At 44.4% G+C, this 24,160-nt stretch overlaps 1 protein-coding gene across 1 annotated transcript in view; it reads right to left on the reverse strand.

Moving 5' to 3' along the window:
* LOC146829955 (GTPase IMAP family member 8-like) overlaps positions 1-24,160 on the reverse strand; it is a 126,367-nt gene that overhangs the window by 79,945 nt on the left and 22,262 nt on the right. The window contains exons 2-3 of the mRNA XM_085603994.1: positions 15,543-15,652; positions 4,110-4,772 (exon numbers count right to left, since the gene is read on the reverse strand). Of these exons, the coding sequence (XP_085460120.1) occupies positions 4,110-4,772; positions 15,543-15,633 (754 nt within the window). The 5' untranslated portion in view covers positions 15,634-15,652. The remainder of the gene's footprint in view (positions 1-4,109; positions 4,773-15,542; positions 15,653-24,160) is intronic.

Below are 24,160 nucleotides of genomic sequence, written 5' to 3' on the forward strand. Positions count from 1 at the left end.
ATGGTGATCAGTGTGAGTGCATTGTGATCACTGAGTGCAAGGTGAGCGGGTGAATGGTGCAAGTGCATGGTGATCAGTGTGAGTGCATTGTGATCACTGTGAGTGCAGGGTGAGCGGGTGAATGGTGCAAGTGCATGGTGATCAGTGTGAGTGCATTGTGATCACTCTGAGTGCAGGGTGAGCGGGTGAATGGTGCAAGTGCATGGTAATCAGTGTGAGTGCATTGTGATCACTGAGTGCAAGGTGAGCGGGTGAATGGTGCAAGTGCATGGTGATCAGTGTGAGTGCATTGTGATCACTGTGAGTGCAAGGTGAGCGGGTGAAGGGTGCAAGTGCATGGTGATCAGTGTGAGTGCATTGTGATCACTGTGAGTGCAAGGTGAGCGGGTGAATGGTGCAAGTGCATGGTGATCAGTGTGAGTGCATTGTGATCACTGTGAGTGCAAGGTGAGCGGGTGAATGGTGCAAGTGCATGGTGATCAGTGTGAGTGCATTGTGATCACTGTGAGTGCAAGGTGAGCGGGTGAATGGTGCAAGTGCATGGTGATCAGTGTGAGTGCATTGTGATCACTGTGAGTGCAAGGTGAGCGGGTGAATGGTGCAAGTGCATGGTGATCAGTGTGAGTGCATTGTGATCGCTGTGAGTGCAAGGTGAGCGTGACAATGAAGGGCGAGAATGAGTTGTCTGAATGCAGGGTGCATTCCCAGACCCATGAAGTAACTCAGCATGTTATTGACGGGGGCGTATATAATATTTAATATCTAAGTTAAACTATTGCGGCATTAATCGGGGATCGAGGGTGAAGGAAATAAATAATGTGCTGATCCTGCAACAAACTTCCAGTCCTATGGTTAGGGTTGCCAGCAGATTATTTTGGTGGCCCAGTCGGTACAAAAAAAAGCAGTCACCTAAAGCGGTATTTTCAGCGCTTATCTGTGCATACTTCCCAGGGCCGGCTTTAGTGCTGGTGGTGCCCTGTGCGACAATGTTTGTTGGTGCCCCCCCAATGACCACCCCCACCACGGATTCTCTCACTAGCACCCTTTAACAGTGACCAAGTCTCCATAACCCCACACTCTCAGATGCATTGAATTAGTTATATAGTGCCACTCATACCAGTGTAGGGTGTCCGAGCACTTTGCATCACACACACATTACACAGAGACAATCAATCATAAGTGTGTAAATCAGTGTATAGGAAATGTTACATAAGCCAAAGGACTAAAAGTATAGGAGTCACATGTCATCCATACTGGTAGGCAGTATAGTTTAAGAGTGCTTGGTGTGGAGAAGCACAAACGCAGAGTCGAAAAAGAAACAGCATAGTTGGGAGTTTCCTTTAATAATAAGAATTGATTTCTAGCCAAATTAACCCTTTTTGCAACATTAATCAATGGTCTAATAATGTATTCTTTGTAGAGTGCCTGCTGTTCTAGGATGAAAGTTAATAGCTCACTATTCTCTATTAGGACTTTAAGTTATAAATTGCAAGTAACAAAAGGATGTCTCTTTTGAAAGCAGTAACCTGCTGATCTCTTCACATCATACGCACTCTGTAATCTACTTGGTACACGTTCTTTGCAGCAGGCGTATTAACCCTCTGCACTAACATCACCTAAGTCAAAACCTCAACTATACAACATTCTGATCTCTCGCCAGGAAGATAATTAATCACACAAGTTATCTTGACATTTATGTGAGGCCTGGTAATTGCCGCTGCAGCAGGTGCTTCAAAAGCACAATAAACTTTCACTCACGGCGCCCCCAGGAAGCCAACTTTGTATGAAATGCATTCTCACACTACGGCAGTGAATGTAAAATCCAAATGTAAGGAATAGGCACAGTGGGGACCCAGGGGGTACTGGAACCAGCAAAAAAAACCTAAGCCTCTGTAAGCAGTTTACAAAGGCATGTTAAATGGTCTTTAAAGACCTGTGAAAAAACACGGGGGTGCCGGAGACAGGAATCCAGACACTGCCCAGCTGAGCCCCCAGCAGCTCAAGTTTCACTGCAGCAGCCCGGGCTGAGACACAGGACGGGGGAAGTGTGGGGGGGGGGCTGAAGCCCTTGGGCCTGAGCAGAAGTGTGACTGGGAAGGCGCGACCCCCTTTGCATCACTCCACGGCCCCCCTGGGTTCGCGCCCCACAGTTTGAAGACCCCTGCCCTAAGGGAAGGGTGCTGTGTAAGTAAAAGGTAGGACATATTCCTTTATGTTTTGCATGTGGTGACAGTGACACAGTGACACAGAGCTAAATTCGGTTTTCACTTCTTTGAGGCCTACTCCTCTCTTAGGTTAACTTTGGGAACTCCTTTATAGACTTTTAAGCTGTCATTCCTGATTAGAAAGGAGTAGTTGTTTCATGCTTTATACCTTTGGAATTGTAATGATAAACCCCCTTACCAGTGAAGATAGACTTAACATTTCTATTTCCGAAATGACACTTTTAGAAAGTGGACATTTCTCTGCTCTTAGCTCCATGTGCCTGCCAGCCTGTCTCCAATACACATCGGGGGTGGGTGACAGCTTCTCTTTGTGCTTTCCCTCGAGGCAGCCACAAAAAGAGGAAGGTTACGCATGTCTGAGCACTCATTTACATGCACCTGCATTCTGGTCATCCTTAATGGGCCTTCCTGGGCAATAAGAGAGAGGGAAGCTGACATTTCACTTGTAAGGTAGTGTCCCGACCACATACAATGGGCTGATTTACCCCCATTGCTAGTCTGGGGCCAGGGCTGGGAAGAAAGGGGACCTGTGCATTTCAAGGAGCTGCTTTGAAGACAACCCCACTTCAAAGGCACATTTGGGTATAAGTACTGGGTCTCTGACCCCTAAAATCAGACACTGCTGGAACTACAACTGTGCATTGCCAGGACTGCTATGCTGCTTAAAGGAGTCATTTTTGGACTGCTGATCTGGAAGGTTTGCTGCTCTCAGACTTTTCTGAAAGAGAGAGGGACTGTGCCTTTTCCTACAAGTGTACTCTAAGGGTTTGTTGGCTTGCCTCCTGTTGCTTGTGACTCAGGGATATCAAAGTCTCTTCCACTGATCCTCTGCCTGGCTCACTGAAAGTGGGCCCAGATACTTGCAACAAGGACATTGGAGCACGTCTAGTATGTGTGTAGCAGAAACGGCGCATTGACTTGGTTGCAGGAGTAGAATTGGCACATCACTCTCGGAACAAATGCAATGCCTTGATAGAGTGAAACATTGGAATCTCGCATCCCTGGACTGTGTGGAAAAATCCGGAGCATCACTCTATGGAACCAGTGCATAGTGGCCCAGTGTCTCGTCTGCAGAACCAATGAATCTCCATCTGCGTTTTTCAGATGATCGATGCATCCGCTGCTTGCGGGATGAGCATTGAACATCTCACAACGCATTTTGCTGTTGCGATCAGGAAAGGTACTTTGTTCACTGGGGCATGCATGGGTGCTGTAGGTGACCCATGCTCCATCATGGGTGGCCTAGTCCAGTGTGATCAGATAACCTTTTTTTCTACTTATTGGATTTTTACCATTTTGGTCTTGAATTATTACAAAAATTGTGATCTATTTTCCTAAACCTGTGTGGAGTCTTTTTGTAGTGCATTCATTGTGTTACAGTGTGTGTGTGTGAGTGTGTGTGCGAGTGTGTGTGTGTGTGTGTGTGCGTGTGTGTGTGTGTGTGATATTTACTACAACACAGACCTTACTGGTGTTAAATCGTGAAGGCTAAAAAGTAGCCTAACAGCAAGTGCCTAAACATTTCAAGAAGGATCTTCCCAGACGGGGGTTAAATTAACTCAGGATTTATCTCTCTGGTTCATAAAATGTCTCCAAGTATTTAGGATAAGTTCTTCAGTGTTTGAAAGCAAGATCCTGTCCAAACTGTTCAAGAGTTGTACATTTCAAATAGGATCGCTGTTCCTTGCAGAGCCTATGGGCCTGCAGGTTGTTTTTCTGACTCCAATGTTGCCTTAATACTTGCCGCATTCTAATGAGTTGACAGGTCTGTTAGCCACTCACCCTCCCTCCCTGCACAAACCATTATATAACTACCTGACCAATTCGAACAATAAATGCATGTCAGGGCAAACCTACTAACATCCTTCTGAGAGAAAACTGTACCTGCTTGGCCCGCTGCTCCCAGCTGCTGCATGGTCATTGTAAATGTCTTTTCAGCCTCTTTATACATGTCAAGGGTGTAAAAGGTCCCTCCATTCTCTACTTTCATGCCCTCTATAATTTGGAGCAGTTGTTGCCGCTGGTTTCGCAGTTCTTCTCCGCTCGCTCTGTTGTTTACAGCACAGTACCGGTTTCCACAGTTCTTTATCAGATCTTTCAGTGGTTCCTCAGCTTCTTCAAGGTATGTCTCTATTGACTCATCTGGGTGTTTCAAGTCATCTTGTCCTGTAAACAGCACCATCATGTACATTGCTGCATCCTTTCCCAGCAGACCCTGGACTATCTTCGCAGCCTGCGCCTCCTCATCAGTGAAGGCTCTCAGTCGAATCACAAAGATGATAACGTGGGGCCCCGGGGAGGACATTACAATCGCTGGATCAATACATTCTTTGATTGCCACAGGAGAGATGTTTGTGTTAAACCAGGCGGTGTCCACCACAGTGATGTGTCTGCCATTGTATTCACAGCCGCCGCTCTCACACTGCTTCGTTACTTGCACGGCTGAGGTTTTTGAGGTAAACTCTTCCTTCCCCAGGATGGTGTTTGCAGAAGAACTTTTACCAACTCCGGTTTTACCAACAATCAGTATTCTTGTGGTTTCATCACCTGCAAAGACAAAGCAAATTTTCAAGACAACAATAAATAGGAGCAACTGTACATGTAATATTTTTTAGAGTTAATTATCCATGCAGAAAGCTTTGCAGCTTGATGGTCTACCACAAAATATAACAACAAGTCCACATAACTCATGCAGACAGCGGATAATAAGTATGAAAAGTGCCAGGAAGGTGTAATTGGTAAAGGCATACTAAATAATTGTAATTCTTAAACATTTAGGAATGGTTTTGATCTAAATCCCTATCCACTAACCTTTGCAGACAGGGCTTTGCCCCTCAGGCTAATGTTTCCTGGAGGCAGGCGTAACAAGAAGAAATGTATTTTTTCCCTTTATTTTTCAAACTGTGCATGAGTACTGAATTCTACAAAACACATACAAAGAGGGAAAAGGTCTTGAAGTATGGTTTTTTACAGGAAGTATCCCCTCCAGTACTAAACCCATGTGGATTTTCTCTCTCTCCCTTTGATGGAAGGCAGCATCACAACTTTAGCTGCTGCACCATGTTGCGTAGAATATTAGCAAATCTGGGTTTAAATGTGTGTCAACAATAAAATTAAAAAACACACAATTGATGGACAGAATGCAGAACAAATCAAAACATTCTCCCCCAGTTAAGAGATCTGGGTTAAATCCATCATTCTTTTGCGCACCATGTCTTAAAATTAGGATTTTTCTCAATTTAGTAGTCCTAAATCTAAATTTAGGACTACTAAATTGAGAAAAATCCTAATTTTAAGACTTTCGGTATTCACAGAAGGCATTTAGGAGTCCTAAAGTTAGGAGTCCTAACTATACTACTACTAAACTGAGAAAAATCCTAATTTTAAGACTTTCGGTATTCACAGAAGGCATTTAGGAGTCCTAAAGTTAGGAGTCCTAAACTTAGGACTACAAAATTGAGAAAAATCCTAATTTTAAGACTTTCGGTATTCACAGAAGGCATTTAGAAGTCCTAAAGTTAGGAGTCCTAACTATACTACTACTAAAGTGAGAAAAATCCTAATTTTAAGACTTTCGGTATTCACAGAAGGCATTTAGGAGTCCTAAAGTTAGGACTCCTAACTTCTGTGAATACCGAAATGAGTAAGTGCCTTCTGTGAATACCAAAATGAGTAAGTGCCTTCTGTGAATACCAAAATGGTAGTAAGTTTAGGATTTTGTCTTAAGTTAGTTCTGTGAATCGGGCCCGCTGTGCGTAAAAACAAACCAGAACGTTGAATGAAAATTGGTGGGGTATATCTGAAGATTTATGCTGACTCATGATCTCTGTACACTATCATCAATGAGGACTTATGGAGGGTGTCCTTTGTGCAAAAATTGGGGGATCAGTTGTTGGAATGGGAAACACATCTGGAGGGTTTCAGTGGTGAAGCAATTGATTTGTTAGATTACCATTGGTTTACCTTCAGATTCAAAGTCAGGGAGGCCAGAGGGAAGCAATATGTGGCTAAACAGTTCCACTGGTATTGGGATGGTTTGATCAGAAACTGTTGCATATCGTCTTAGACCCTATGAGTAAGAAGCAGGTGTTGGTGGTAGATGATGGTACTGCTGTGTATAATAGAATATTGAACTATTTCCTAAAATGTTCGGCAAAGAATTGGGCAACCTAAAGCAGGATGCAGTACCTAAAGTAAATAAGGGTCGCAAAATACCCATACTAGTTAAGGACGAAATTTCAAAGGAACTGTATAAGTTAGTGGCTTCACAAATAATAGAGCCAATCGAAGTCTGACGTTGGATTTCTCCCCTGGTGATAGCTAGATTAGCAATGGAAAAATCAGGTTATGTGTGGACTTGCACGATCTAAACAACAATATTGGTATATACAGATTTCCATTACTTAAAATTGCTGACATGGTCAATTGTCTTAAAGATGAACGGCCCGATTCACAGAATTAACTTAAGACATAATCCTAAACGTACTACTTTTGGTATTCACAGAATCCACTTACTACTTTTGGTATTCACAGAATGCACTTACTACTTTTGGTATTCACAGAATGCACTTACTACTTTTGGTATTCACAGAATCGATTTACGACTACTAACTTTACTTCCACACTCGGGCCGGAAATTCTGGCCCGGAGGTGGAGCTTCCGGCTTAGAGGCGGAGCTTCCGGCCCGGGGGTGGAGCTTCTGGCCCAGAGGCGGAGCTTCTGGCCCGGAGGTGGAGATTTCAGCCATGGCTAAATCTCTGCCACCAGCCGGAATCCCCACCTCCGGGCCGGAAGGTCCACCTCCGGGCCGGTAGCTCCGCCTCCTGCTCTATTGTCAAGACTAGCGCTTTGAGTGGTCTTTCTAAATAGCTGTATAAGCAATCCAAATAACATCTCTCAGTCTGTGTGTACAAGTGACTATGTGCACAATGGTTTGTCTGTATGATTCCCTTTGTGTGTATTTATGGCAAACTGACTATGTTATTGGTTGTCTTTAAGTAGGATGCTCTGATGTGTGAGAAGACTTTATGATGTTGAGGTACTATTCAAATGGGACTGCCTGGGATCAAGTCATATACTGCTTACATCATTCATAATTCCTTCCATTGACTGGGTCGAATGCGAAACAAACTTTAGTTTGCCTGATAACTTCAACTGGTGTAAAGTAAATCTAGGATTTAAATGTGGTTCCATGAAGAAAAGGTGAAGGAACTAATTTAGAATATGGTGGATGGAGTGCCAAACTGCCAAGTCTACAGAGGGATGTGCTCCACTCCCCTAATGATATACTGTTAGCCATACTTTGAGACCTTGGCAATGCATGCAAGAATTTCTTAGACTCTTAGTCTTTAGCAAAACCACAATGAATGACATTATGGAAAATATTGAAGCTTAGCTGAGTAGATATCATGTTTAATCTGCAGGTGCTGCACAGTGTTTTGTAGAAAAGCTAAATAGAAATGGCTATGCCATGCCAGGAAATTTCACTCAGCGCATAGGTTCCCTATATTTGCATGAACTTTATACTGTGAGCTCTGAGCTCAGTCCTCGTAAAAGCATTCAAACAGGATGTTCTAATCCACTGGAACTCCTGCTTAAACAAGACAAGTCTATAAATGATTATTTGCTTCAAAGAATTATTCTACCAAATGCTATGTAGATTGGTATTGGAGGCGGATAGAGTGCCAAATGACTGCGCCCTTTGAGATTTTTAGGCAGAAAGTCAGCATAATCTTTTGCTGAAATTGCTGCTGAGCTGATTCTGTGATACAAAAACATTAAAGAATATGAATCATAAAGCTGATGGATATTAATTTACTCGCTTGTCTGGTGACATACAGCATGTCTGAATTTGAATATGTAAGACTGTGTCCTCTAAGACAAGTATAACTCAGTGGCTGCCTTTGTTTACACCCACAGAGCACATTGGTGTCTTCAGCATCATATCACAATAGCAGCTCTGGCCACTGGTAAAAGTCTTCTGCTAATAAATTAACTCTGGCAGCATCAGTAGAAACATGCACAGTGTTGGATGTATTAATTTTTTGAAGTTCCAGGACTGACATCAGGCACATGGATGCAGGAAACTAATGAGAAGCAAATGAAAACGAGGTAATTAGCAAAGATGTTATAGAAGTATTTGAAGGGCCAAAATAATTTCCATCAGACCAAGAAACATTGCTCTGTTGGAATGGATAAATAAAACAGTGTCCAGAACTCAGCAGGCCCTCCAATACCAGAACTTCTGTAGCCTGTGTACCCTCTAAGGTTGGTTTGCCGCCCACTTAGAGCATGTGTCACTAACTGAAGGACCAATCTGTCTCCTCAAAATGTGGAGAGACTCAGAATGATGAAATTGAATTGGCATTTAATTCCCCCAATAGATGAAGCACCAGAAGACACAGCATTGAAAAGGGGGATCCCTGGCACAACTTATCTCCGCCTGCCAAACTCTGAGTCAGTTCCCTTGTGCATGCATGTGCATGTTGGCATTTGTAGAGCATGAAACTAGCTCAAGGGCGATAGAGCACTGAGTTGGGACATGGCCCAGGGAAGATACAGCAATTGAGTGACGCTTTACAGTAGATTGTCTGATCAGTGGTAGTTCTCCTGGAAGAAGTGTATCATCATATTGTTTCTAATCGTAAGAGAGCTGTTAATCTTAAATTGATAGCAATGACTTATTGCTTATCTCAACGTTTTGTCTCCAGTGTAGTGACTTCCAGTCACCAGGTATTTATTGTCCCCGCAAAGTGGCTATTTTTTTTGCCAGGTAAGCTGCTATCGTATTGTTGAGGGTTTTATACATGACTCGGCTTGTCCTGAACAATTTCTGAGCTGAAAGGGGATATTTATTTAAAGTTTTGTATAGCAGGAACATGACCCAAGCTGGTACCTGAGCGCTTTACATACGCGCTGCAGAAGACATGGGTAGATAGCTGTGGGAGAGAGGCAGATAAATATACATCAGTTACAAAATAACATTATAGCTGGCGACACTGAGGCCGTATCAAATGCCCGGTAGCAAATTATCCAGCAACACAAGGGTCAAAAGGAGAAGAGCTTCTAGTTCAGTGCAGTGCTCATCGGTATCGCTTTCACTTCCCTTTTGAAGGCACATGTTGAAGGAATCCGTCTTGTTCCAGATTCTCGGGGCAACACCAGAGAATGCACGATTGTAGGTTTTCATTTTTTTAAACTTCTTCGGCTTGAGGAGCAATGTGCTGGTGCTCATTGAGGGCTGGGAGCCTCCCGATAGTTCAAGCTTATTTGTCAGGTAGAGAGGAGTGTTGAAGTGTAGTGCTCTATGGGTCATACATGCAATTTTTAGCTTGATCCTTGACTCAAACGGAAGCCAGTTGAACGGTTTCAGGTCTGGAGAGATGTGGTTGGTTTTCTTGGAACCAGTGATGAGTTTAGTCGCAGCATTCCGAGATGCTGTGAGGGGGGCTAAACTGGGTTTTGGTAGCCCGCATAGAGTAGCACTGCCGTATTTTAGTCTTGAGATGGCCACTGCTTGCACCGCAGACTTGAAGTCATCTTGGGGAAGGTAGGGTTGGAGTTTTCTTAATATGCTCAGTTGATAGTTCACTCCTTTGGAAGATGCTCTGATGTGATCATGCATATTTAGGATCTTGTCTAGCACAATTCCCAGTGATTTCTTGGAGTAGATGTGTGAGGTGTGCAGTTGAGAGCGGTGAGGTTTCTTAGATATTTCTTTACAATGGGGGTTTGCTTGGTGGGTGAAATGAGGAGGGATTCTGTTTTAAGTGTGTTTAGTTTGAGGTGTTTGGAGGTTAGCCAATTAAGGGTTTTATGCAGGGTTCCTTAGAGTGACTTGATATCATCAGGGGAAGCGATTTTCATGTAAAGTTGGGTGTCATCCGCATACATCTGGTAATGGATGTTAGATGCTTTGAGGATCAACATAAGCAGTTCAATGAAAAGTTTGAAGAGTGTGGGGGAGAGCGAGGACCTTTGGGGAACACCCAGAGAGCAGGGAATGGAATTGGATAGCGTTTGATTGGTTTTGACTCTCTGCGTTCTGTTGTTGAGAAAAGAGGTAAACCAGTGCCAGATAGCCCCAACCTACATTCCAAAACGTTAAGTAGATTGTCATGTTTGACCGTGTCAAATGCAGATGAGAGATCGAGTAGTATTAGTAGGCAGGATTCATTCTGGTCAAGCAGAGGGAGTGCGTCGTCCACTATATGAGTGTTGACCGTTTCAGTGCTGTGGCCGGGATGGAATAGGTCAAGAAGTTGGAATTGCTCAATGTGTTTGCGCAGTTGCTCATATACACATTTCTCAAGGAGTTTTGCCAGGGCAGGGATGGTTGTGATTGGTCGATAGTTATTCAGGTCTTTGGGGTCCGCTGTGGGTTCTTTAAGAATAGGGTGGACTAGGCCCACCTTCATGCAGTCAGGAATCTCACCCTGAAGAAGAGAAGCATTGATGATCTCGGACCAGAGCGGGGCTAGCGATCATATCATTGCTTTAAAGAAGTTGGGTGGAAGGGGATTATTGAAGTGATTTGAAGGTTTCAGGGTCGAGAGTATTTTGAAGATGGAAGTGTCATTGAGGGGTGTGAATTGACTCCAAGAGGCATTGTTTTTAGGGGAGAGACATGGCGGCGTGGGGGGGGGGGGGGGCCAGGGTAAGGAAGAGTCAGGAGAGGGAGAGAGATCGTTCAGGGCCAACTTTAGATCTGATTTGATCTTACTCACCTTTTCAAGGAAGAAGTCAGCAACGGCCTCGCAGTCTGGCTGAGGGCAAGATATGAAAGGAGATTGGATAGGAGTGTTATTGGATTGTAAGTTAATCAGCTCGAACAGCCTTTTCGGGTGGTTTTTGACTTTGTCAAGTTGGGATTTGAAGAAGGTTGCTTTCGTCGTTCTGATGAGTTTGTTGTATCTACTCCTTTTTATTCTTAGAGTTTTTAGTCGACCAGTGGAAGGAGCGGATCTCCAAGCACGTTCTGCTAATCTTAGGCTGCGCCTGTCAGCATTTGGGCTGTCATTGAACCATGGTTTGGAGTCTTTGATGAATTTTCTTTTTAGCTGAAGTGGGACAGTTGCACTCAGGGCAGACAAAATGGAGTTGTTATAGTGCTCAGTGAGGTCGTGGACGTCGGCCATGTGTGTAGGCGGAGGTAGGTCGATATTGCAGCGAGATATTAGCTCATTTACATTAGTATTTAGAGCGTTCTTTTCCAAAGTTTTTGTTTTAGTGGTTTTGATCTTTTGGAGGTCCAGCTGTCGAGGATACGAAAGGTGATATAGTGATGGTCCGACCAATCACAGGGAAGAATAGATTTGAGTTGAATGGAATTGGGATTGGAGATGATTAGATCTAGGGTTGAGCCTAAGTTGTGCGTGGGACTATCACAGAATTGAGTTAGGCCGAGGTCAGTTAGGAAGTTTTTGAGACTTTTGACCGCCTGGTAATGCAGGTCCTTCCAATGGAGATTAAGTCACCAAGGAAGATCTGGGGGCATTGTCGTCCCAGATTGGAGGAGATGGTTTCCATAGTTTGTTCAATTAGGGGGAAGTTGTCTCCTGGAGGGTGATAGAAGATGTGTCGGCTGCATACGGTTCTATGTTTGCTTGTGATGTCAATGCAAAGATATTCACAGGATGAGAGATTTGCTGAAGGGGACGGTTTTTCTGAGAGAAAGATGTGGTAGATACAGGCTATGTCACCTCCCATTCTCTTAACTCGATAGAGTCTGATAATTTTGTGGCTTGGTGGGACTACAATGTCAAGGATGGGACCTGAGGAGTTGGTAAGGCAAGTTTCGGTGAGGATAAGGAGGTTGAGTTTCTGAGCAAGGATGAGATCAGCAAGGTCCGTGGCATGTTTCACCACTGATCTACAGTTGAGTAACATTTCAGGTAGGAATTGTGGTCAGTGAGGGGGGGGGTGTAATGGGGATCTGCTTGAGGTTATTAATGTTAACAACATTGGCGTTGAGTCTGGGAGCTCTATGCAGGTTAGATGTGATGCTTTGTATGGCCTCTGTCTGGCCTTGCTTTGGATTAGTCGCTCCAGGCTCATTTAAGGAGGTTGCTTGTGAGGTTCAAGAAGGGCCTAGGAAGACCGTATGAAAAGAGTTGTAAGTTCGGAGAAGTGAAAGAATATCTGGTTCTGGTAAATTATTTATGGATCTGGTGGGTCTAGAAGTTGCGTTAGGGAGTGGTATTCCAATTCTGGCCTGGGGGTTTCTGCCGGAGGTCACTCTGTAACCTTGTGTAAGGATATGGTAGTTTGGGATGATGTTGGAACTTAGGCAGGATCTCCTGCAAGGTCTTGTTGGAAGAGAGGTCACTGGCCAGCTCCGAGGTGATGTTAGTGAAATTCTGTATGTCAGTTTTGAGGTTTAGGAGTTCACGGTTAATTTCCTTGAGCTTAGACGCAGAATCGATTGTGGATCAAAGCTCCTGTGGAGGGGAGGAGGAGAGTTGTTTACTAGGGTGGGGGTAGGCACGACCCAAGAAAGGGGACAAAGTGGAGGGGGCACGTCCCCTGAGGAGGATTTCCGTCTCTGCTGTTTAGGAGAGCAAGGTAAGTGGGTGCTAGAGTTGTCGTGAGGAGGGAGTTTGGGTGGGAGGGGGGAAAGGTTTGAGAGTTGAGGATTAGATGGGGAGCAGGGTCTCTTGGTTTTAAGGAGGTGAGGGGAAACTGATTTCCTGGTGGAGAGTGGGCGGGCCAGCTGTGGGGAGAGGGAGATATGTAGGAGAGAGCCAGGAGGAAGGAGAGTGTGGAAAGTGAAGATGGTCAGAGCAAGGACTGGGTGGTCGGGAGACAGAGGGTGAGGCTGGACATGGCTGAACTAGGGACCTATGCATGTTGTTTGGTGTCGGTGTGGTGATCAACATGTTGTTGTGACACATTAAAGAGGGATCAAGGACGTCCTGTTATAAAGTTAGGATGAGGACATTCCTTGAGTGAGTAGGTGTGTCACTATAGTCCATCAATTTTTACCTGAAGGCAAATCTGTCATCCAAGATGCCCAAGTTGCGATTGGAGGCCTGAATTAGGATAGTCCCATTGTTGTAGATGGATATGGTAGAATTTGCACTGAATGTGGGTGACATCACAGCTAAGATTCTTAGCCGAGGCGATTCTGAGTAAAGAGTGGAAAGCCATTCTCCACTGAGCTCTTCTTTTAGTATAAAAGATCAGGTCACTGGTAATAGCACATTTTTGTGACAGAAATAGGGGTCAGAGATAATGGTTTCTTGATTAGCTTTGAGTAGTCTATGTTTCAGAGATTTAATCGAGTTTTTGGAGAGGTTGGTCGGGTAATTATGTAGCTATTCATACCTAGCTTCTCTAGTCTGGAGTCCAGTCTGCACTGAGCGAGAGAGGGCGTGGTGGAGAGTGATTATTTTGCGAGCCTTAGGTGAGATGTAAGAGAGTACAGGATTCCAGGGTCTAGTCCTCATTGAGGAAGGGTCTTGTAAGACATGGCGGGTTCAGTAGCGGGTCGTATTGTTCCAAGATAATGATAATAATATGGTCTACACCTGAGTGCAGGACATATTATTTTAGTCAGTCTGGGGCAAGCCAGTGCTCTAACCAGTCAAGAACCGAAGGAGGAAGGCTGAGCTCTTGCCATGTATGTCTAGTGGGAGCATAGATAGATGATGCTTTGAGTATAGGGGAAAGGGGACAAAGTGTTGCGTTTTTCTTTTAACGTCGGGGTGACATGGTCAAATTTCCTTTAGCCCTGATGAGCCATGCAAGGTGTTTCAGGACGGTATCAAGGACACGGCTGAAAAGGCATCACACCATCCAGATGGGAGTAGAAAGAGGCTTACACTGTTTTGCTGAAATAGTTTTCTGGGACAAATGGCTTCACTTTCTTCAAGAGATAGAGTTGGAGCCAAGCTATCTTGGTCTTTCTTGTGATGTATTACTTGAACTAGATGTTTCTGTAGAGAGTGAATACCTCCCCAAAGAGGTAAACCTGGAAGGTTTAAGTTATAAAGGCAAGCTTCAATCTGGAGTTGTTCAAGTTTGTAGACAAATTGGAGAAAATCAGTCTTTGTTGGGTTTAGCTTCAAGACATTTGAGATTGGATGAGTTTAAAGCATGATTTGAGTCTTTTTATGTCAATGAGTGAAGATATTTTTAGGTAGAGTAGGGTACAACCTATGTATTGATGAATATTGATGCTGTTGATCTTTTCGAGATATTTTGTGGCAAGTTTCTGAAAGATAATTTGATTGGCGTTATTTCTCGTTTGGTTTTCAAGCAGAAAGTTTGACAGTGCAGCATTGAAGATTTCATTCAGTTTGATCATCCTGATGGCAGTTGGGATGGAGGTCTGAATGTTTTTTTCAAAATCCAGAAAGAAAATGTCATTTACCAAACACAGGCTGACCAAACATAGACCCAGACTGGCCACCCAGTCTCAAGCTCAGACCAATCAGAGTCTCGGTTGGGGCAGACATGTCGCAATACATCCTCCATGCCCATGGCTGTAAGAAATTTGCTTGAGGGGTAGGCCTGCTCTGTAGGGGTTGAGAGGTATGTCCAGGGGTGGTTCAGGTGCTAGCATGTCACTTGAGTCAGGCCATCCTGGCTTTTGAGGGTAATACCCAAAAACTAGTCCTAGGATGCTTGTTTACAGTCCAGGGAGGACGCAACTTGCCAGTTTCGGTTGTCCTGTTCCCATGGGGAGCAGGGTCAATACTGATTGGAATACAGCTGAGTCCAAATTGGAATGGTATGGTGAGCAAAGAAAACAATGGATTTAGGACCAGATTTCTGTACAAGGGTGAATGTTTGACATTGTTCCGTTTTCATTTGTGATCCTTATTGTGACAGGTATGCCCAGACATACATTTTTATGGAAGGGCATTTAAAAGTTCTACTAGAACAGCAAGTTCAACTGATTTGCCGTTCAGATTTCATGGACTTGGACTATCTTCATTGCTGCTGGAAAGGAGGTCTGGGTGTTCAGAAAAAGATTGTCATTCACCAAACGCAGAATAACTAACCCTAGACACAGACGCTGGTCACTCAGACTCCAGCTCAAACCAACCAACATCAGTCACAGGCTTGAAACAAACAGAAAAACACCACTGGCTCAAAACGCTGTATTCCTGTGTGAAAATGCAATGGCTGCAGGATACAGAGAGCAGCACTGGAGACTCCGAGAAATACTCATAAGTGTGCAGCATCTACTACCATTAGACATTTCTATCTTGTGAGACGTGGGGCCCCTTCCACAATGCCTGACAATTAAGTGATGCCCAGCGCCCTGCTATCAAACTTTCTGGAGAGGACGGTTCCCTCACAGCGACTTACAATCTGGCTGTGGTTTATCTGGTGGACATTTTGGCATGTGTCCCTCTGCAGTCTTCAGTGGCTTGTCCGACTCAACTTCTGACGTGCTCATGTCTTCCTCAGTTTTGAACCTGCAGTAAACACAAAAAGAACAAAGAGTGAGGCAACACGAGAAGATATTTGAGGAAGGACACACACTCCAATTTGTGATTTATCTGTCGACCAACACACACTCCAATTTCAATTTTGTTCTATTCCCCTTGGATTTAGATTGGACTCTTGGGGCATCCTAAGGCTGTCTGTTCCTAGTAATCCACCTAGAAAATAAAGTCACTCATTACTGTCACTCTACTGTCAAAAAAGGTTGTTCACTTAACATAACTGTAAATGAGTCAAGGCCAAAAAAATGTTAAACACTTGCATGAAACTACTGCAGACTTGTTCACTCACTAGTCAGCTGACTGTATATGTGACAGAACATTCTTAAAGATCATGTGTAGAAAGCATTGTACTTCAATGAGAGCTATTCTACCTTTCGCATTTCCCAAGTCGTTTGTTTAAGAGACAGCAGTTGTATTGTCTTAACCATTGGATATTCTTAATGAAAATAAGGCATTTATCAAGTTAAATTTAATGGTCACAAGAATCTAAAAGAAACTAAGTATATTTTGTTCTTTTCTGGATATTTCGTTGCTGGTTTCGTAAAGATAATTTGATTATGAGCGCTATTTCTCTTTTGGTTTTCATGGTGCAAGTTCTAGCGAAGCAGAAAGTGTGACAGATCAGCATTGAAGATTTAATTGAATTTGATTATCCTGATGGCTGTTGGAATGGAGTTCTGAACATTGTTTTCCAAACACAGGCTGACTAATCCTAGACCCAGACTGGCCACCCAGTCTCAAGCTCAGACCAATCAGAGTCTCGGGTTGAGGCAGACATGTCGCAATACATCCTTCATGCCTATGGCTGTAAGAAATTTAGTTGAGCGGTAGACCTGCTCTGCAGTGGTTGCGTGGTATGCCCAGGGGTGGCCATCCTGGGTTTTGAGGGTAATACCACAAACTCGGTCCCAGGATGCTTGTTTACAGTCCAGGGAGGACATGACTGAGCAGTTTGGGCTGGTCTGCTCCCATGGGGAGCAGGGTCAATACTGATTTGCATATGGCTGCGTCCAAATTGAAATGGCTTGGTGAGCAAAGAAAACAATGGATTTAGGCCCAGATCTCTGCAGTCCCCAGTGGAGGCTCCACAGGGGACTGCATTGAGTGCTGTACTGAAGAGACTGAAGGGTCCTGGATTTTTCAGAACTGAGCCTGTCTGTTGCAGTCGAGACCATAATGTATACTTCTGGTTTCTGATGCTGTGTATGATATACTGAAGGGGTGTGATATTCAAGTTGATCATTGTGGGGGATTTATTCATAAGTTTTTTTTATCGATCCTTTGTATTGTCTTTTACTGAAAGTGAAGGCAGCCAGCAGACAACCTGAAGGCCAGCAGGAGGGACTCAGGGTTGCAGTCCAGCGAATGCATCTTTAATTTTTACGGCCTTGCTATGTCGGCGAGATGCTGGGCTCTCAGTGAAATGCAATTATGGAGGTTGAGGACTCGGACTCTGCGGGTTGGGTGGGGCGGTGGGCTCTGAGTTTTAGCCTAGATGCGGTGTGCTTATGTTGTTTGAATGCTCTGCCTATGGGTGGGGGTGATTTCTTGTTTTTCTATTCGTTGGTTACACTGCGATTGGAAGGTAAGTTCAACCTTGCACGGTTGTTGTGCTGAATGATTGTGATGTTTAGACAGAACACAATGCACAGAGCCGTACCCACTCCTGTACACACGAGCTACTAGGCATCCTGCATTGTTATATTCGATACAGGTAACCTGATATAGGCCCAGGTAACTTCAAAACCCTTACCCTATATTCTTCCTTACATTACACTTATAACGGTTTACAGGGACTGACCTTTTACCTAGATATGTCACTGCATTCAGAATGTGGGTTTACCCTTGTTCAACATCTCATATATTATGCATGAAGATTCTTGGAAGCAGAGCAGGACTACCATCTCCTATATAGCATGAAATAATGAATAATGAATATATCTATGTATACAGTTCATGGCTGACGTCATCCTTAGTCTGACACAGTAATACAGTGAGGTAGGACCCCCGGGGAGACCTATGGGTATATATATATCACATCTTGGGAAGATAGACAGAAGATGTAGGAGAGTAGGATCTGCCTCTTATGGTTACCCACACTTTTTGCTTGATGCTTCACTGTTTTTGACTTAGACTGACTGGGATCCTGCTATTCAGGACCCCAGTCTATCTGCTTACTCCTATAAATTGATTGCCTATACTTTAGGTACATTCCAGATTGGATACTGGGGTACCCTTATCAGTCCCTAGAATATGGTACATCATGTACCCAGAGCATAGGTACCCCAGAGGCCTCCCAGGGACTGCAGCATGTATTATGCCACCCCTGTGAAGCCCTCCCAAATTACACCACAGGTCTGCTACTGCACCCTGGGTAAGGTGGTACATGCACCCCTGACTTAGGTATAGGTTACCTATACCTATTCTAAATCACTGCACATATAAAACTATCAGTCACCCCCTATGGGAGGCCTTATCAATCCTGAAGGCAGGGTTCTGGGTTTTATGTGAGAGGGTGCCCCTGCAAGAGCAGAGACCGTCTGTAGCCTTCGGAACCTATTCTCCGGGGTTGTCTGTGATGCACCCAACCATATATATTTAAGTGCATTTCCTTGCGGTAAATGTTAACTTCAAAACAGCTGCTTAGAAACATGTTGTGTTTGGTGTCAAACACCTTGGAATCATACCTCCCCGGCAGTAACTGGTGGGGGAGGTATGATTCCACCCACCTAGAGGGACTTATGTGAAACATCGGTACACCCGGTACCAGCTTTCTCGACCTGGGCATCACAAAATGGATGCTGCCAGCCACAGACACGAGTCTGCCCTCCTGCTGCTAAGCTGAGCTCGAGCAGAGGAAGGCTTGACAATAGGTTTCCTGTCACAGGGAGGTGTGACCACCGCCACCTTCCAGACAGGTTGTAGTGTATTGGGTCTGGGTGGGTGCACTCTGAGAGTGACAGAAAGTCTGCACTGGGGGCACATTTGGTGTCCCTGTGCATAGTCCAGCTCAAACCAGTTGCAGGAGCCATTTGCTCCTGCTCTGGCACAAAACTGGATAAAGGTCATGGGTGTAGCAAACCCTCTGTCCTGTCCCTTCCTTAGGAGGGTCCCCAGAGTTAGTCCGACCCCTTCCCTGGGTAAAAAGTGGGAAACCTGATTACAGTACTTTGGATTTTACCTGGACTAAACTCAGCAAGCAAAAACCAAGTACTTTGATGGTCTACACTTCACTGGACGACAGAAGAATCTCACTTGGATTAAAGGAGTTACTCCCCTGCAGCAGCAGCCACCTTAATGCATCTGACTGGTTTGCATCTCTCGAGCTCCTGAGGACTCCGAAGATTTCTGCAACTCAGGAGGTGGGTGACCGAGCATATCTGAGGTTGATCTGCTCTCTCAGCAATCCTGAGACCAGTATCCCTCATGGGGACCGTGCAACCTGAACCCCTGTGCACTGTGTACTTTTGCAGCAGCATATGCTTTGTGGCGATCCCTGAGGCTGTGCATTGGACTACGTGTAGTCCCGACCTGAGCAGTATTTCCACCGAAGATCTCCAGCCTCCACTCCATGAGTACTCTGTGGGTTGGTGCTTTGTGAATCTGCTCAAGGTCCCTTTGCGATCCCTGGACTGTTGGCCTGTGGGTCCTGGCGAGGGTCACAGGTCACTTTGAATTTCCGTGGGCTTCTCTGGTTGCTCCAGATGTGTCTTGACTCCCCATAGCTTGGAGAGTCTCCTGGTCCTTGCTGGTCCTCAACGTAATTTGTTTCCTCTGCTCGCGTAGGTTGCCTTTGCAAAGGCTTGTTGGTGTTCAATATGGACACTGACCCCTCAGCACTTGTTAGCCTTTGTGGGACAGCTCAATTCCAGACTTTAGTCAAGCATTCTATCTTCACACCTGAAGCACCCAACTTCGGTGGGCATTCATCTACCTATCCCCTGGTCACCCTGAAGTGACCCAGACTCTGTCCCCTCTGCTTTCAGGTTCTTCTCACCTCAGATCCAGGCTTGGATCCCACCAGAAACATTTCATCTTCCCGAAAGCAGCACTTCTTCATATCACGCCATTGAAAACGACAAAGGTTTCCGACACCACTTGACCCCTATGCACCCGGCTCCTCTGGGATAGGTAACACGGGTACCTCGGTACTCACAAGGGTGCTGGCATTAGAATCTTCTATGTTCCAAAGGGCTTGCTTGAAGTCCTCTCCGAAGTGTCCTTAAACTGTAAATTTCCAACCTCGACTTTCCCATAGAGTTGTACGGAACCCGCGTCTGTGTTCTCACACTGCACCCGTACTCCGTGGGCTCCCTGTGTCACTCCTCTGGGTGGTTCCTTGGGGTCCAAGTGATTCTACGTGCTCTAGGCACTGTGTCTATTGAAGACGTTGTTATACCATTTTTTTAGCATATTGTTAGCTCTCACCCAGGAGGTGTATTGTGCTATTTACTGTCATTCTACTGATTACGTATTGTGTGCCTTGTGCTCTAATCTCGTATAGAGATTAGTGGAGAGTGTTTAGTAATAAATACATATATTTTATATAACACTTGTGTGGTCCTCCTTTCATTTGATTGCTCAGGAGGTTCTGGTCTGGTAAAACAAGCTGATTTACATTCCTTCAAGACTTAGCCTGAAGGCTGCTCTCCATAGCTACCACTAGGATAGCTTTCACTAAGGTTATCTTTAACCTAATCACCATAAGGGTCGTTTGGACTGGTGCAAGGTGACCACTTTAATTAGTGGACAGCATATACTAGGCCAACTTCTCACATTGGTGTCAGCGGTTTGATTGAAGCTTGCTATTGTTTTACCAGATAAAGTTCATTGAGTAATTAACTGAAAACCACTAAAAGTATTAGGTAACTATAATACATCAAGATTGAATAAGTAAGTTCTACTGAACTTGGAGTTGGGTAAGTCAAGGGTCCAGCACACCCTTTCTCCAACTCCAGAGAGTTTAGTCTCCACTAGTTTAGGTAGGGGCCTACACCACATAACACTAGTATGTCTTCTAGAGGAGAAGCCAGTGGCTCTTTGCCAACTAGGTATGGTAGTCTCTCATTCCAAGAATTGAGAAACATGTGCATGTCTAGGAATCTGAAGACAGGGAGAAGTGCCAGCACTCAACGCCTCATAGAGATATTGATTCTAGATGACCTCAGAAAGACCCCCGGGTCTGACGAGGCAGGTAGAGGGGCTGGAACAGGGGATGAGGAAAGGCCAGACAGTGAAAACTGTGGGGACCTGGACTCAAACCCTGTCAATGAGAATCAAAATGATTCTAACCTGGACAACTTAGATCTTCCTTTAGGTGGGGGAGAAGGCCCCAGTGGTCATCTCTTTACCCCACTAGGAAGAGTACTGAGTATACCTAGGAGATCTAGAACTCCCTCTGTGGAGTCTAATTATTCAGGTACCTCTGTAGAGACCTCTGTATCTAATAGGAGAGGATCCTGTTATGGTAAGAAGTGCCAATTACTAGAGATTGATGTGAGACGTTGGCCTGATATATGCTGTCCACTATCACTGGGTGATTGCTTGGAGTGGCTTTTTGTTCCTCCATCGCAGGGGTAGAATATCAGTGGCCCTTCCTGGATCCTTTGGGGATGCACAGTAATCTCTTCTGCAAGCTGGCCATTAGCCGCTGTGACATCTTGGGCTGGCCCCAGGCTCCCTTTCTTAACCATTCAAAAGGAGCTCTGATTGGCTTAGTTCAGGGGATATGAGTGTGAATAATCCCATCTCTCACCTCTCCCATCGTGAGCACTATGGCTTTAGCATTTTTTCCTTCTGGCTAAGCAACATTCACAGGATTTGTGGTCATAATGAAAGTGATGTTTTGATGGTGAAGCTAAAACGAAAAACAGAGCACCTAGCCTTGGTCCATGCATCAAGACTGTTTGCCTCAAAGAGTTAAATGTTTTATTCAAGGCCATCCATTCCTGAACCCATAAAGAATTCCTGCGCAAATGTAATCACTATTCAATGAGCATGCAAATGGGTCAGTACATGAGTGAACATGAGAGAAGGTCCTGGCAAAGAGATTGCAGAGGGTTTGTGTGAGACGTTTTTTGAGTCAGTGAGCGCAACAGTTACCATGCAAGAGTAACCGTGTACAGAGTCTGCACCAGTGAACATGCGAGAGGGTTCCTTCAAGAGTGAAATTGCAGGATTGTGAGTGTGGAACCAGTCAGTGCTCGGCTGAGAATTCTTGCAAGTGTTAAAGTGCTAAAATGTTTGCGCAAGAGCGAGCAAGGACCTCCAAGTAGGTGGTAATGCATTTGCAAATGGGAATGGGTCCCCAGAGGACCCCTTCATTTTTGCAAATACATGCAATATTATTTTTTAAGGGCAGGCAGCAGTCCCAGGGAAAACTGCCTGCCCTTAAAAAATGAAACAAAAACGCTTCATTTTTTTTTTTAAATGCATCCCGTTTTCCTTTATGGAAAACGGGCTGCATTAAAAAAAAAAAAGCTTCTTTATTCAAAAGCAGTCCCAGACACGGTGGTCTGCTGAGCCCAGCAGGCCACCATCCCTGGGAAGGCCTGTCATTCCCAATGGGCTCGCAAATTGCGAGAGGTTCATTAATATTCATCAGCCTCACAATTTGCGACCCCATTAGGAATTGCAAACAGTGTTAAACACACTGTTGTACATGACAAATAGCGCCTCGCAAATTGAGAGTCGCGAATGCGATGCAATTTGCCAGGTGCTATTTGGCAGGTCGTACATCTCGCCCGAGGTTCTTTGCTAATGTGAGCTAGACCAGCCCCCGCTGAGTGTGCAAGAAGGTCACCGAAACGAGTGAGGGTGTGCAAGGGCCATTGCTTCGGTGTGAGTAGGCAGTGTATGTTTTACCGAAGCGTGTTCTACCGCCAACCATCAACTCATTTAGGTGTATGTTGGAGTTCAGGGGTTAAACATCCTCAACATTCTATTTGGAATAACGTTGTCGCCGATTGACGAATCTTCGTGAAATTTTCCAAACTTTTGGCCAGCTCCGGTCCGCTCCTATCCTGAAAATTTCACGGTGATTCGTCAAGTGGGGGCCGAGAAAAAAGGGGGGTCCCAAAACACATTTTCCCCATGCATTTTCCCATAGGACCTGTTGACGCAGCTACAGCTCGAACTGCTGAATGGAATTACACCAAATTTGGCAAAGAGGTAGTCCTAAGGTTCAGACTCGTGCCTTTTGCTTAAATGGTGTAAATCCGTTCAGTAGTTCCTGAGAAATTCAAAAGTAAAATCACATATATATCTGGGTGGAGCCTAACCACACATCTCATCGGGAGATCTGATTGGCTGTCAGCACTTCATCCAAGAAGTGTTGGCAGCCATCTTGGGACCAATATACATGATAGCACCTCATTAAAAAGCAATGCAGTTAATAGAAGGTTTTAAGACTTTAGTTACATTATAAATCATTTGTTGATGGTACCATACTCATTTTAGGAATTGTGGTGTGTTCTAAGGTGATTTTACCATGTGAAAAAGCCTTCTGCTGTGATATCATGAATCATGTTTGAGAGAAAACTAGTTTCTCATGCTTTTCCCACAGAGGTTTGGAAGGTGATCTATGAGCTAAACTGAGAGCATATTTTCTGTGAATTCACATTATCTTTCTCAGTCATGTGAGAATGAAGTCTGACATTCTCAGTAAAACATGTACATCCAACAAGGGCAGAGACTGTCAGTTGATTCCTTTGTGTTCTACTGCAGCTTCCCAGAGTGTTCTAAAGAACAACTAGAGCGCTAACAGTCCTACTTATGACAAACTTATGGCACACCTGAAGCCATCTTGATTGGAATAAAGAGGTAACTCTTAAAATATTTAATTTAAAAAGGATCAAAATGATGGGGTTCATTTTGCCATAGAAAGTATGATTAGTGCTGCAGAAAGAAAAATTAGGGCACATTTTGAGTGACTTCTCAAATCCTCTTCTATTTCATTAAAAGATTCTGACATGCAGACTGAAACATGCACTTTCAATACCAGCAGCAGACTTCCCTGGTGAGCAGTAGCTTTACTACAGTGATCTAATGAGCAACTAGAGTGCTAACATTCTGAATTTATGGCAAATGTGTGACACATCTGAATGCCTTCTTGATGGAATCAAAGTAAAAAACTGAAAGCATTTCCTACTGAGGAGACTGCAGTAAATGAGGAAATTAGGAAACTTCATAACAAATAAATCTCCCAAGATGGCCACCAGGGACAAAAGAGCCCAAATGCAGCACAAATATCACCCAGATGTAGCCCACATGTAGCCCAATGACAGAAGTGTGCAAAACACTTATTTCTTGTGTATTTGCAGTTTTATATAATGCAGACTTGTCAGGTATTGGAGTGCTTTACATGAGCATTGGTTACATCGCACAAGATCAAATTCATTTTGGTTGTAGACATGGGGAGATTAAGTGATTTGACCAGAATCACAGAATGTTGAGCTGAAGCAGAAACTCCAACCTGGT

The sequence above is a fragment of the Triturus cristatus genome, chromosome 5_1, assembly GCF_964204655.1.
Source record: "Triturus cristatus chromosome 5_1, aTriCri1.1, whole genome shotgun sequence".
NCBI classification, from domain to species: domain Eukaryota; kingdom Metazoa; phylum Chordata; class Amphibia; order Caudata; family Salamandridae; genus Triturus; species Triturus cristatus.